This window comes from Pan paniscus, chromosome 2 (genome assembly GCF_029289425.2).
Source record: "Pan paniscus chromosome 2, NHGRI_mPanPan1-v2.0_pri, whole genome shotgun sequence".
Taxonomy (NCBI): Eukaryota; Metazoa; Chordata; class Mammalia; order Primates; family Hominidae; genus Pan; species Pan paniscus.
Window position 1 is genome coordinate 167,828,778 of NC_085926.1, and position 13,770 is coordinate 167,842,547.

The window sequence follows — 13,770 nt, forward strand, 5'->3', positions numbered from 1 at the left end:
GGGGTACCCAGGAGGGAGCAGCCTCATGTCAGAAAGGAAGAGCAAGCACTGTTCATGAAGGCACAGTCAACAATGTCAGATGCAGCCAGCAACTTCAGAAATAGAACAACTGCAAAATGTCTGCATGTTTGGTGGGACAGAGGCACCCGGAAGCCTGAGGAAAGCAGGCTTAATGGAATGGTCGGGGCAGAGCTCAGATTCCCTGAGACTGCAGAATGACTGGGAAATGAGAACGTGAAAGCAGGGAGCATCGAAACCCTTTGGAGAAATCTGGCTGTGAAGGGAGTGAGAGACATCAGGCAGCATTTGGAAATGGAGTTTGAGTATTTTCATTATTTTTGTTTGTTTAATGATGGTAGAGACTTATTTAAATCCCAGTGGGAAAGAGCCAGCAGAAGAGGAGAGACTGAAGAGAAAAGAGGGAATTATCTATCCCCTCTGGAAGTGGGAGGCATGAGGACCCACAGTATATGTGGAGAGATCGTCTTTAAATGGTGGAGAGACCTCTCTTCCATTGTATCGTGACAGTGGGAGAAAATAAAGGTTTTTGGTTCATTGGTCAGAATTAGAGGGAGTTCTTATCTACTGGTTTTTGTTTTCTGTTTTTGTTTTTTTTTTTTTTTTTTTTTTTTTTTTTTAGTTAGGAAGCGCTATGATCTACTGAAAATGAGGGAAGGCTCTGCCTACAAAGTCTAAAGTTTGAGGAGGGTGGAGATAGCTTGAAATAGAAGGGAGAGAAAGCTCAACAGTGAATATAGAAGGATTTCCAGGCAAGTTGAAGTTGAAGATCATGAAATTACAGTCCTATCAATCTGCCTAGATTTTGTATCCCTCTATCTGCCTGGAATCTTTGTCCACCGGCAGCCTTCCTGGCTTTCAGAGAAAGGAAGGCATGCCACGTCCACTACAGTTTCAGGACTAACAGACCTGCTGGAAAGGTCCAGTAGGGAAAGCTCTCAGCAGCATTTCCCTCTCCTCCCTTTACCATGCATCTAAGGCATGGCCAGCAGATACCACATCTGTAAATGTGAGACATGAAATTTATCCATAACAGGTTTTACCCACATCCCTTTACTTACAGCATTTACTCATTCATTCATTTATCCAGCAATATTTATTGTACATCTTCTTACCATATGCCAGCCTCTGTATTAGGGGTACATTGGTCAATAAAACACTGACCTGGCCCTCAAATAATCAGTATTCCTGGTTGGAATTGAGTTCTATAAACAGAGAATTACAGTTGATTACAAACGTTATTAAAGAGCACAAGCAATGTGCTACTGAGCACAGAAAAGAGAGCAACTAAAAAAAGGTTTTACAAATTTTTTGTCATCCTCAAGCAGTCTTAATGTTTTCTCCAAAACTAAAATATCTAGGTGGTAAAAGAACTTTTTCAAAAAAAGACATTCAGACAGAGTTAACACCTTTTGTATTTATGAAGGTATTTAAAGATCATGCAATTGATGGAGCAACTTTGCCATTACTCACAGAAGAGCATCTTCGAGGCACTATGGGATTAAAGCTAGGGCCGGCACTAAAAATTCAGTCACAGGTATGGTGATTTTATATAACTAATTATGTATTCATGGCACAAAGCTTAATACAAATATGTTACTTTTATCTTGTTGTAATATAAATAATACTTATTTAACTTCTTTATTGCTTTCCCTCTGTGGTTGAGGACATAATAGAAGTGAGGGACCCTGAAAACATTGGATGGGATGGTGGTACACATTCCTAGATATAACTGGGAAGATGATAAGCAAGGATGCACTGGTAAATGTTTAACAAGTAGTTCTCTTTGAAAAAAAAATGAGCCCCAATTTGTAATATCTCCAATTTCTGTGGTGTAAATTACTCCCACCGTGGCTGAGAAACTCCTAATGTCACTGAATACTGTCATCCTCCGAGAAATCATCATCCCACTCAGGAGTGCTGCCCTCCTCGCTCCGGGCCCATGACACTTGGGGGTGACTATCCTGAAATGGGAAAAGATGCATAGCAGCGCCCCGCTTTAGAGTATTTCTACCAGATACAATCACAAATATAATAGGTGTGAATAACGTCAAGAGCAGAAGTAATAATAATAGTAAAATAATTAGGTAAAAACAATTAAAAGTGATGAGCCTTAAGCATGTATTACTTTTGTTGTACATAATTTATTTAATATGATGCTTTGACTTAATTTTTAATAATGATGTATTTAACAACTGGCTTGCAAACTTCCTAAACATTGAATAATTGGCTCTTGTGAGTTAGCCAACCCCAGCACGCCACTTCTCACTACCTCCACCACTCCGTCCTGGTCTCAGGCACCATCATCTCTCATTGGATGACTGTATTGGCCTTCTTTTTTTTTAATTTTAATTTTTATTTTAAGTTATGGGGTACATGTGCAGGTTTGTTGCATAGGTAAACATGTGCCATGGTGGTTTGCTGCACCTATCAACCCATCACCTAGGTATTAAGCCCAGCATGCATTAGCTATTTATCCTGATGCTCTCCCTCCCCCCATCCCAACCCCTGACAGGCCTCAGTGTGTGTTGTTCCCCTCCCTGTGTCCATGTGTCCTCATTATTCAGCTCCCACTTATAAGTGAGAACATGCGGTGTTTGGTTTTTTGTTCCTGCATTAGTTTGCTGAGGATAATGGCTTCCAGCTCCATCCATGTCCCTGCAAAGGACATGATCTTGTTCCTTTTTACGGCTGCATAGTATTCCATGGTGTATATGTACCACATTTTCTTTATCCAGTCTATCACTGATGGGCATTTGGGTTGATTCCATGTCTTTGCTATTGTGAATAGTGCTGCAATGAACATATGTGTGCATTTATCTTTGTAATACAATGATTTATATTCCTTTGGGTAAATAGCCAGTAATGGGATTGCTGGGTCAAATGGTATTTCTGGTTCTAAATCTTTGAGAAATCATGCATTGGCCTTCTAACTGCTCTCCCTGCTTCTGCCGTTGCCCACCCAGAGTTGATTCACAAAACAGTAAAAGTGGTCCTTTTAATATATAAGATGGATCGTGTCACTCTTCTGCTCAAGATTCTAAAATAGCTCCCCATTGCCTTCAGAGCCAAAGCCAAAGACCTATGTCATTTGTGCTCCTCCTCACATGCCACCACCATTACTGTCCTGACCTCACCATCTACTTTTCTCCCCCTCAGTAATTCCACTATTGCTCACCTGCCCCTGCTTAGAGCCACCTTGATACCCTGTTTTACATCTGTAAACACTATAATTCTGAGAGAAAGAAAAAGCCCACCACATCCTACAATTGTGACCCCCACAACTATATATTAATAGATGCTCCATGCCTGAAATTACCTCAGCCTCTCTGCGATGTGTGTTTAATGCTGAGTCAATGAAAAAAATTCATAGAATTGATTACTATAATTATTTTGTCTTAAAAGGTATCTCAGCATGTGGGAAGTACGTTCTACAAGAAAACTCTTTCATTTCCTATAAGACAAGCATTTGATCAACCAGTAGATACATCCCCTCTTCTGGATCCTAATTCCTGGAGTGATACAATGAGCATTTTTTGTCCCCAGGATACAATAATTCCTAAAGGAATTGAGCGAGATAGTATGAGAAACTAAAAGCCCTCAAGGAGGAAGAATAGTCTTAGCCAGTTTTCCAAAGAGCCTAGGATATTACCAAGGATGTGTGAGGATTTCCCAGTACTGGATGGAGAATGAGGAGAGAAAGTCAGCCTTCCTGGGGGTGTCATGGAGGAGACTTGCCCAAGGGGCTTCCCTGCCAGGGCTGAATGACCCCAGCACCAAATGACTGGAGACGCATCCTTAGGAGCAAATGCTAATGAAGGGGAGATTTACAAACATCAAGAAAACTGCAGATGGATGTTTCCATGAAGAAATCTCTGAAGAAACCAAAAGAGCTGAAACTGAAAAAAGAGCTCCCTCCCTTTCTTCACTCATTTTCCATTCCCAAACCCTGAAAGAGATAAAGGCAACCCAATGAAACCACAGAGAGGCAGAAGAGAACTGGCAGAAGTACAGAACAGAAATGGAGAAGCTGACCACGACTCCACCTTTTCTCATTCTAGATTTCCAGCGTGAAGCAGGCCCAAGCTAGGAAGGTGAGAAGCTTTAACCTTAAATTTTCTAGTTTTGGCCAGGCGCGGTGGCTCACGCCGGTAATCCCAACACTTTGGGAGGCTGAGGCGGGCGGATCATGAGGTCAGGAGATTAAGACCAGCTTGGCCAACATGGTGAAACCCCGTCTCTACTAAAAATACAAAAAAAAAATAGCTAGGCCTGGTGGTGTGCGAATGTAGTCCCAGCTACTCGGGAGGCTGAAGCAGGAGAATTGCTTGAACCTGGGAAACGGAGGCTACAGTGAGCTGAGATCGTGCCACGGCACTCCAGCCTGGGTGACAGAGCAGGACTCCGTCTCAAAAAAAAAAAAAAATCGAGTTTGACTATTATTCATGACTAGGTATTTTATTTCTGAAATAAAACTATGTTATGACTGAAAGTGACTGGAGGACTGCTTTTTATCTGAGAGGGAGGTGAAAAGTCATAGTATCCACTTGAGATTTCATCCAAGGGGTGGGGAAGTTATCTCTGCAAAGCAGGTTTGAGCTGGCAAGGTGGAGTGCTCTCTGCTCACACCCTGTGGAATCCCACATTTTCAACTTGATGTTTAACAGAATGTCTCTGAAAGGATAAACAAGAATATGATGACAGTTTGCTCAAGGAGGGGATTGGCTAACAGGATATGAAGTCTTCTTACTATATACATTCTTGTACATTTTGAATTTTTAACCATGAGAATATATTTTCTATTTTAAAAATTTACATTTAACATGAGCAAACTCTAGAAAGCAGCCTCTGAGATGGCCCACAAGGATCCCTGCATCCTGGTATCCCAAGCCCTTGTGTGATCTACTCCGCTTAAGGGCGGGCTGGGGGTATTGAGGCTTTTCTAATGAACAGAATACAGAAGGCGTGATAGATGGGATGTCACTTCTGTGGCTTCTGTCTTGGGTGCTCGCTCTCTCTCTCTCTCTGGATTTCTCACTCTTGGGGAAGCCAGATTCTTTGTCTCCAGGCAGCCCTGTGGAGAGCCCCACATGAACTTGGAAATGGATCTTCTGACGCTGCCAACAGCCATGTAAGGAAACTTGAAGGTGCCTCAGCTCCAGCCCACAGCTTGATGGCAGCTCATGAGAGACCCTCAGCCAGAGGCCCCCAGCTAAGCCACTCTGGATTTCTCACCCACAGAAACTGTGAGATAATAAATGTGTGTTGTTTTCAGCCACTAAGTTTTGAAGTAATTTATTTCACAATAATGGAGTACTAAAACAAACAAATTAAGTTGCATTTAGTAAACACAAATTGCATGCTACCCACATTCACTTTTTGATTTGGAAGGTGGGCTTTTGAAATCATTTTCCTACAAGCCTAATTTAGTTAAGCTTCCATTTCTTTCATTTTTACTAAGACAACAGGTTTTTCTTCTGACAAAAACTGTATGAAACCATCACATATATTTGTGAATTGTTACTTTACTCTCTTGGTCCCTTTGCTGAAAGAGAGACAGGGACAGACAGAAAATCCTCCCATATTTCAAAAATATGTCTTTTTTAAGTTATTTAAGATGGCAATAAGCCAATGAATAACGAGTGGCAAGATTTTTACTAAAAATAACTTGAAAAATGCTTCACTTCCTCTTTCCCTCTTTTTATTCATCTGATGCTCAGTGTACCGAAGAACTGTTTGGTCACGTGACATTTCACCTGCTATACTACCCAGCATACAGAAGTTTCACAAAATGCCAGGTGTGAGTTACAGATGCTGTGGTGAGGGATAAAAAGAAATGCTTAATATTTTTAATGGCAAAGTGATAATGAGGTTCAATCACTATGATGACTTTTGAGTTTCGTATTGCTGCTAAATAAGTCCATTGAGTTGCTAATTGATTGATTTGCACAGATGTATTTCAATGTTGCTCTGAGGAAAATGTTCCGATATGCCATCTTGGCATGTACTATCACCAGAAAAAACCACTGTGCTTAATTTTAGATCCATGCATTTAAAAAAGAACCAGAAGAACACATGTAAAGGAGGCCCTCCCCAGCTCTCAGTACTCTTCACTGGAAGAGAATAAAACTGAAATTGCTTGTCCCTACCAAGATTACCTTCTACCAAGATTGTCTTCTTCTAAAGACTCCTAGGTACGTTTTAACAAAAGGGACACTTTATGAACAGATTATTTTGGAGGGTGAGGATTTTTATTTACATTATCATCTAGAAATAGTTTTTAACTTTTTCTCAAATGCCACTTGAGGCTTGAAGCATACTCTGTACTCTTTATGAATAAAAAACAAAGCAACAACAATGACAACTTCTCTCTTGTTGGAAAACCATCACAATAAAATTATGTTTGATAAATAGGGAATTATGACTTATGAAATATGTTTAGACTGATTGAGTAAATATCCAGGCAATGGAGTACTATGCAGCTGTTTCCTTTAGGGAAGTATTATAGCTATTAAGGAGAAATAATAGAATTTGAATATCACCATTATGCACCCCTAAAACGTAAGTAATCTAGGCAATAGTCATAAATGGCTGCTAACATCTCGAAAAGAGAAATAACCAGACATCATGTGCCATCTGATGGAAATCCATGAAACCCCATATGAATGAAAGTCTTACAAAAAAAAAAAAAATTAACCTGAGTCGAAATAAACCTCTAGATCCAAAAACCAATTTACAGGAAATACAGGGAACAAAGGAACATGTTAAACATCACTGCAGTTATAAAAATAGTAAATATCCAAATTATGGGGAACTATAGTAGAAATGACCTGATTTTCTCCAACAAATAAATGCAAGGGAATGGGAAAAGGAAAACCTGTAGATTAAAAGAAAGATACTTAAGATTCAAATAACCCAGATGTAAAAGTTTTGGAAATAGTGGTGATGGTTGCACAAAATTCTGAATATAATTAATACCACCAACTTGTATGTTAAAATTACAAATTTTATATATTTTTTACTAAAATAAAATTTTTTGAATTCAAATCGCCCAATATAATCATGAAACTTATTTAAATCCTTTTTCAAATACATTGTAAAAAATGAAACAATTAGGGAAATCTGAACACAATTTGGGATATTCAATGATATTAAAAATTACTGTTATTTGTTAAAAATATAGTATTGTGAGCTTTTTAAAAAGACTTCTTATTTTTTAAAAATATATACTGAAATATGTACAGATAAAATGATATATGGTATCTGGGATTAGATTTGATCCTGCCTCCAACCTAATAAATTAGCCTGTTATTATTTTATGGAGACTGGCAGAACACATGAGCCTCTTGGGTCAGAGACAAAGAACTTTATTACTCATGACACAGTAGCAGCATGAACATCAGCATATGTGTATTGGTTCCTTTTGCCCCTAGGTGCTACAAGAGCAATACAGAGGGGCCCGGAGGCTACCTGCCCATACAGTAGGTTTGCTTCACAGCTGAGGATCACAACTTGGGGAAACCACCAATTTTATAGCAAGCAGTAAGCAAGCCTGCTCTTTGTTCAGGGGTGATGATGGGTGTGGAAGGAAGGATTACCCATTTTTTAAGGTTACCAGCTACATAATCAACCTTGAGAAATGGTTCTGGTAAAAGAATAGTTAGAGCTTTGCAGTCTCTTGGTCCACCCAGCAAGATGTGTAGAAACAAGAGTCCCAAAAAAGAGTATTTCTCCCAGTAATATCATGACAAGGATTTGCTTCCCAAAATCTATTGAGTGGGTAGGGTGTAGGTAGATCACTGGGACTATGGGTGAAATAAGTTCAGTCATGAGTTGATACTTATTGAAGCTGGGTTTTGACTACGTGAGGTTCACTATTCTATTCACTCTACTTTTGTATATATTTGAGGTTTTCCATAATAAAAGTTTTAAAAAATCTGTTTACTAAACAGCCAAACATATAGCTATAAGAGTTATAGAATAAGTGTGGATACCAATGTTTAAAAAACAGTATAGGGCTGGGCGTGGTGGCTTATGCCTGTAATCCCAGCTACTCGGGAGGCTGAGGCAGGAGAATCACTTGAACCTGGGAGGTGGAGGTTGCAGTGAGCCAAGATTGTGCCACTGCACTCCAGCCTGGGCAACAGAGCAAGACTCTGTCTCAAAAAAAAAAAAAAAAAAAAAAAAAAACTATATTTTTAAACACATGAAATTTTTTAAATTCCATTAAATTGTTTCCATTAGTTATTTAAAATATATGGAATATTTTACTCTGCCCACTAACACTAAAAATGTATTATACTTCAAGCAAATGCAGTTTCTCATTATGGTAAATATGTACACTGTTATTTTATTACAGATATATGAAAGATCTGTTTTATAGAGAGTTGCGGTCAATTTGCAGTACTTATCCAGCATATCCTCTGGAAAGGGAATCCTCTACATAAATCAACACAAGGTCCAAGGTCTCCGATATGTCTGATAATAGCCACAGGATGTCATTGTGCAGGTGTGAGAAACTCATCTCCTGAGTAAAGGAAATAGTTTACTTGAACATCATTGAATGCCATTTTGAAAAAATATGGATGCTTTTAGATTTTTTAACTACATATACTTTTTTTTTTTGAGACGGAGTCTCACTCTGTCACTACATATACATTTTAAATTACGTTTCTAAAATAGTTTACCTTCCTCTTTGGCTCATTTCCTAATAGGTGACTTTATTTTGCTAGCTGGGATTACAAAAAGTTTATTAAACTGATTGTTGAATTAAATAGCTATTTGTTTCATAGTGCTAGAAGTTATTCTCATCAAACAAAACAAAAGCATAAAACACTTGGTTACTGTAAAAAAAAAATTCTTACCACTTTTTTAATATACAGGCATACCTCAGAGATATCTGAGATTCAGTTCCAGACACTGCAATAAAGGAATTTTCTGGTTTCCCAGTGCATATAACAGTTATGTTTACACTATACCGTAGTTTAAGTGTGCAATAGTATTATGTCTTTTGAAATGTACTTACCTTAATTTAAAAACATCTTATTGCTTAAGAAAAAGCTAACAAAGTGAGCACATGCTGTTGGGAAAACAACGCCAATAGATTTACTCAACTCAGGGTTCCCACAAACCTTCCATTTGTAAAACATGCCATATCTGCAAAGCACAGTAAAATGAGGTATGTCGATACTTTAGCCCTTAGTCCTTGGTAAGAGAGGAGAGACACACTATAATTTATAATTCTTCTAATTATTTTCAAACTATTTTGGAGACACATCATGGGGATACTAACTTTTTTACAGTATAAAAGTAAGTTAATCATTCTGTAGTTCCTGGACTAATCCTCTTTTTTTAAATTCATATGCTGCTTTATTTCCATAAGGATACACTGAAACATTAGACGATAACAGCTAATGACAGAATGTAGAAATGAGACATCAGCTTCTCTAACCACTCCTACAAGAATGTTAGTACACATAGTCATTACATGTTTACTTTTGATATTGTCTCATTATATCATAAAATAATGTAGAATACAGTAAGTAGGTGATCCTGTATTTCAGGTAAGTGGTAGGTGGAAATTCGCATTTCCTCTTGAGGAAAATTCCTAGGAATTGCTATAGGAGGGACTTTGCAGCCCTCATTAACACATGGACAAAGAGCAGACAACTGCGTTACAAGGGATTCAACTCACCACTGCTCTGTATTGTCATATCCATGTTGATGACAGTCCTGGCACCTGCTCAACTCCCCCTATAGAGTTTTGCAGTTACTTCCATAGGATGAATTTCAACACTACAGGAACATCTGAAAGGGCTAGAATATTTTCATGCAGGCCAGGCACGGTGGCTCACGCCTGTAATGCCAACATTTTGGGAGGCCTAGGTGGGTGGATCACCTGAGGTCAGGAGTTCAAGACCAGCCTGACCAATATGTTGAAACCCCATCTCTACTAAAAATTCAAAAATTAACTGGGTGTGGTGGCACATGCCTGTAGTCCCAGCTACTCAGGAGGCTGAGACAGGAGTATTGCTTGAACCTGGGAGGCGAAGGTTGCAGTGAGCTGAGAATGTGCCACTGCACTGCAGCCTGGGCGACAGAGCAAGGCTCCATCTCAAAAAATAATAATAATAATAAAATAAAATAAAATAAATAGAATATTTTCATGGACGTTTCCAAACCTATAAACTATTTTGCTATCAATTAAAACAAAAATATTCCTAATTAAAAACAATAAAAAGGACATCAGGGTTGGTTTTGTTAACTTTCCAGAAGTATTTGCTGTGACAATGTTCCTCTGAAACAGGCTCGTTTTCTCCGATCTGCCTACACTTCCCAAATCACCTGCATGTTCCATGCTTTAAGGTAGGAACACTCAGAAAACATGCCACATGGGGAAATCAAACATTAGTATGGGGAAAGGTCAGTTTAGAATTACAGCTAAGTTCAAATGTTAATTTTCTGGAAGTGCATATTAGTCATTTGAAAGCACAAAATAACAGAAGGAAGGTCAGAGTTTTGATGAGGAAGTTAAATCATGCACGTCAGTAAGTTCTTTTCCTGCTCACAGAAGAGGGTGAGCAGCGAGTTGAAGCAGCCACTACAACTCTTGCATGTTGCGTGACTACACGGTAGGTCCCAGCTGAGCCGCAAGAGGCATCTCAGTGGGGGCTTTATCTCATATGCTTCTTGCTTACATCACTAAGTGGCTAAATGACTAGCACTTTTCTGCTCTGCGAGAAACATGCAGAAGAGTCAATCTACTTAAGTTTTCATTTTTCAGTTGCAGCTGGACAGAAATTCACTTTGCTGCAGGGTTGCTTTTTGCTAAATCCTAATATGATCACTGTGTGCCCTTATTTGAGTAATACTGTAAAACGGGAGAAAAGACAGGAGACCTTTAAAGAGGGGAAAGACCACTCTTCCCCATTGATGGTATAGGGCAGAGAGTAAGGACACAAAGAGCAAAATTCAAATTCCATTTTACAGGGCAGGAGGCCCTGTCAGTTTACAACTTTTTGGCACAGTCAGGGCAATATACTTGCTCCTCGTGGAAAACAAAGTGCTTGTTGGCCAGATTCACAGAGCATTTTTTGCAGTGGAAGCAGCAGTCGTGCCAGGATTGTCCTTCATAGGCCACCACACTGGAGCCTTTACCAAACCCAGTGATGGGGTGCTTGCATCCAGCACACTTCTTGGCCACAAAGTTCTTGTAGCAATCCACACAGTATTACTGGTCCTCCACAGTGGTGAAACACTGCACAGCCAGCTTCTTAGAGCAGGTAACACACACAAAGCACTCGGCATGCCAGGGCTCATCCTGGTAAGTAACTCCCCAAGATGTGATGGCCTTGTTGCACTTCACACAATGCTTAGCAAACTTGGTCTCATGGCAAGTCACACAGTAGAAGTCCTTCCCTTTAGAGAAGAAGCTTCCAGTCCCCATGACTTGCTTGCAGTTGCTACAGGTGAAGCGGTCTTTGTGCGAGATGGTCCCCTTGTACTCCATTTTTGATCTCCTGCCACAAAGGCCTTGAAGCACCCCTTACACTTGGGAGAGTCCTCCTGAGTGGCAAACTTGTTGCACAGGATCTTGTTGTCCTTGGCCACAAAGGTCTCATTGGCAAGGGGTGAAGGCACTTGGCACAGTGGAAGCAGGGGTCATGCCAGGAGCAGTTTTTATAGTGCACCTCCTTGGAGTCCACATGGATGGGCTTGCAGCATTCCACGCAGGTGTTGGCACAGAACCTGTCAAAGCATTTCAGGCAGCAGTGGTGGTCACCCTTCTGCACAGACTTTTTCCTCTGCAAGGGGTCCCTGCAGTAGAGACAGTCAAACTTCTCTGCCATGGTGCCCACCTTATAGCTGGAGGGACCTCACTTTGGTTGTGTGACAAACAGGATGTATTTGGCAAGGGCTGGATATGGTTGAAAACAACTTCCAACATGCTGCCTGGGGATGCTCACCCGCACAGCTGGCGGTGGCGGAGGTGGCAGTGGCTGCAGACTGCCTCCTCTTTTAATATATGCATTGTATTCATTCTCTTTTGAAGTATTCCACAGATTCTCAGAATCAGTTCTTCATTACGAGCTGTTCAACAATTCATTCACTCAGTAGATATTTACCAAGAATCTATGTGCCAGGCCTGGTGCTACAGGCTAAGGATAAAAAGGGAACACCACAGGCGCTACCTTGGCAGAGCTTATGATCCAGTAGATTTGTTGATTAGAGCGTTTATTATAAGCAGGTATATTTGTGTGTGTGTGTGTGTGTGTGTGTGTGTGTGTGTGTGTGTGTGTGTATTTAGCTAACTCAAGTTGGAGGAGAAAGGGGTAAATACTAGATGACACTCAAGTCTTTTATCAGCCCATTCCCTGTAAGTCCCCTCTCAACATTCTAAGTTCTTTGTCATCTGAAAAGTATTCAGCAATCTCAGATGTCCTTCTTTTTGTGCTCCTTTTTGGGGAATAGCTAGGTTTCCACACATTTTTTTTCCCCACAGGCGTACTCCTACATAGAGAAATAGCCTATTTCACTGCAGAAAGGGTGAGAAAGTTCCAAAAAAGGTAATAAACCAGCTGTTAACAGAACCTAAAAATCCCACTTCTTAACTGTACATCTTTCTGTCTGCCTCCTAAGAGTATGCCTTTGCCTTTGGAAACACAAAAAGAAAGAGAGTACGTCTCCCTTCTGGGGATCAGCAACCACTGCGGATGCTCCTGCACTGGAGGCCTCCGTGCTCATAACCATTATGGGTCCTGCCATTGAACTGTTCTTACAGAAAGTGCTCTTCACTGGGTACCTTGAACCAATGTCAAAACCAAGCCTGTGCCACTAATGTGTGACACTGGGGGCTGTGGGCTACAAGGGGCCCGTGTATCTGTGTCAGGAGAGAGAGGCCCCACGCAAAGCAAAATGTATAATGAAGTCTGTTTAATGCAAAAGCTACCTAGCAAAATTCTCTCTGGAGCAAACGCCCAGAATTCCATCTGCAGCCTGACTAAAAGTACCTAGGAGAGAGAGTTGTGAAAGAGGAAGGAGAACAAAGAAGAAGGAGAATCAAGGGAGCTGTGACCCTAACTTATGGTCCAGCTTCTATCACCTGTGACAACAAAGCTAGGAAAACTATGCTACCTACTACCCTAAGACATCCATCTTTTAAACTGAGTCCAACCACCAACATGAAAAACAATACTGACTCACCCCTCCACCCATATCGTCCATTCTGGACCAGACCTTCTACCTTGGCTCACAGGAAAAGAGGAAAGTGTTGATGTGTGCCAAGTGGAGGAGAAGGGACTGTGCTTTGGACTCCCTCTTTCTAGTCACACCACCAGGGAAGATGCGTGCCCTCAGGAGACCGCCTGGCAGATAGTCACCCACTTGGCTCCTGGTCCCTCCCCCTTTCCAGCCACTTTCTCCTGCTGAACCCATCTTGCAGTTCATCTCAATTAGGGATCTGAGTTCTGTCTTTCCCAGACAAGCAAACTCACCCTAAAGAGTTTCACCCAATGGGACCATCATTCAATTCTTGCAAGTCTCACCAATCTCACTCTGTGGAGGGATATTTCTCCCTGTCATAATGACCAGCTTGACAGTGGATGTATCTTCATCCCATGTGCTGCTTCTTGACTCCGAATCCCTTAGGCCATCATATTCTAAATTCAGAGTACCTCACCTCCTAAGCATTTCCTGTAACAGTAAGATATCCATACTTTAAGTTATTCAATTTTCCTATAGTAATCATCTCAA

General features: G+C 40.5%; 1 protein-coding gene and 1 pseudogene across 1 annotated transcript in view; one reads left to right on the plus strand and one right to left on the minus strand.

Moving 5' to 3' along the window:
• SAMD7 (sterile alpha motif domain containing 7) overlaps positions 1 to 5,273 on the plus strand; it is a 32,540-nt gene extending 27,267 nt beyond the window's left edge. The window contains exons 9-10 of the mRNA XM_034957710.2: positions 1,445 to 1,555; positions 3,424 to 5,273. Coding sequence (XP_034813601.1) covers positions 1,445 to 1,555; positions 3,424 to 3,612 — 300 coding nt within the window. The 3' untranslated portion in view covers positions 3,613 to 5,273. The remainder of the gene's footprint in view (positions 1 to 1,444; positions 1,556 to 3,423) is intronic.
• Positions 5,274 to 11,026: 5,753 nt separating this feature from the next.
• LOC103785955 (four and a half LIM domains protein 1-like) lies at positions 11,027 to 11,882 on the minus strand (annotated as a pseudogene).
• Between the last annotated feature and the right edge of the window lie 1,888 nt (positions 11,883 to 13,770).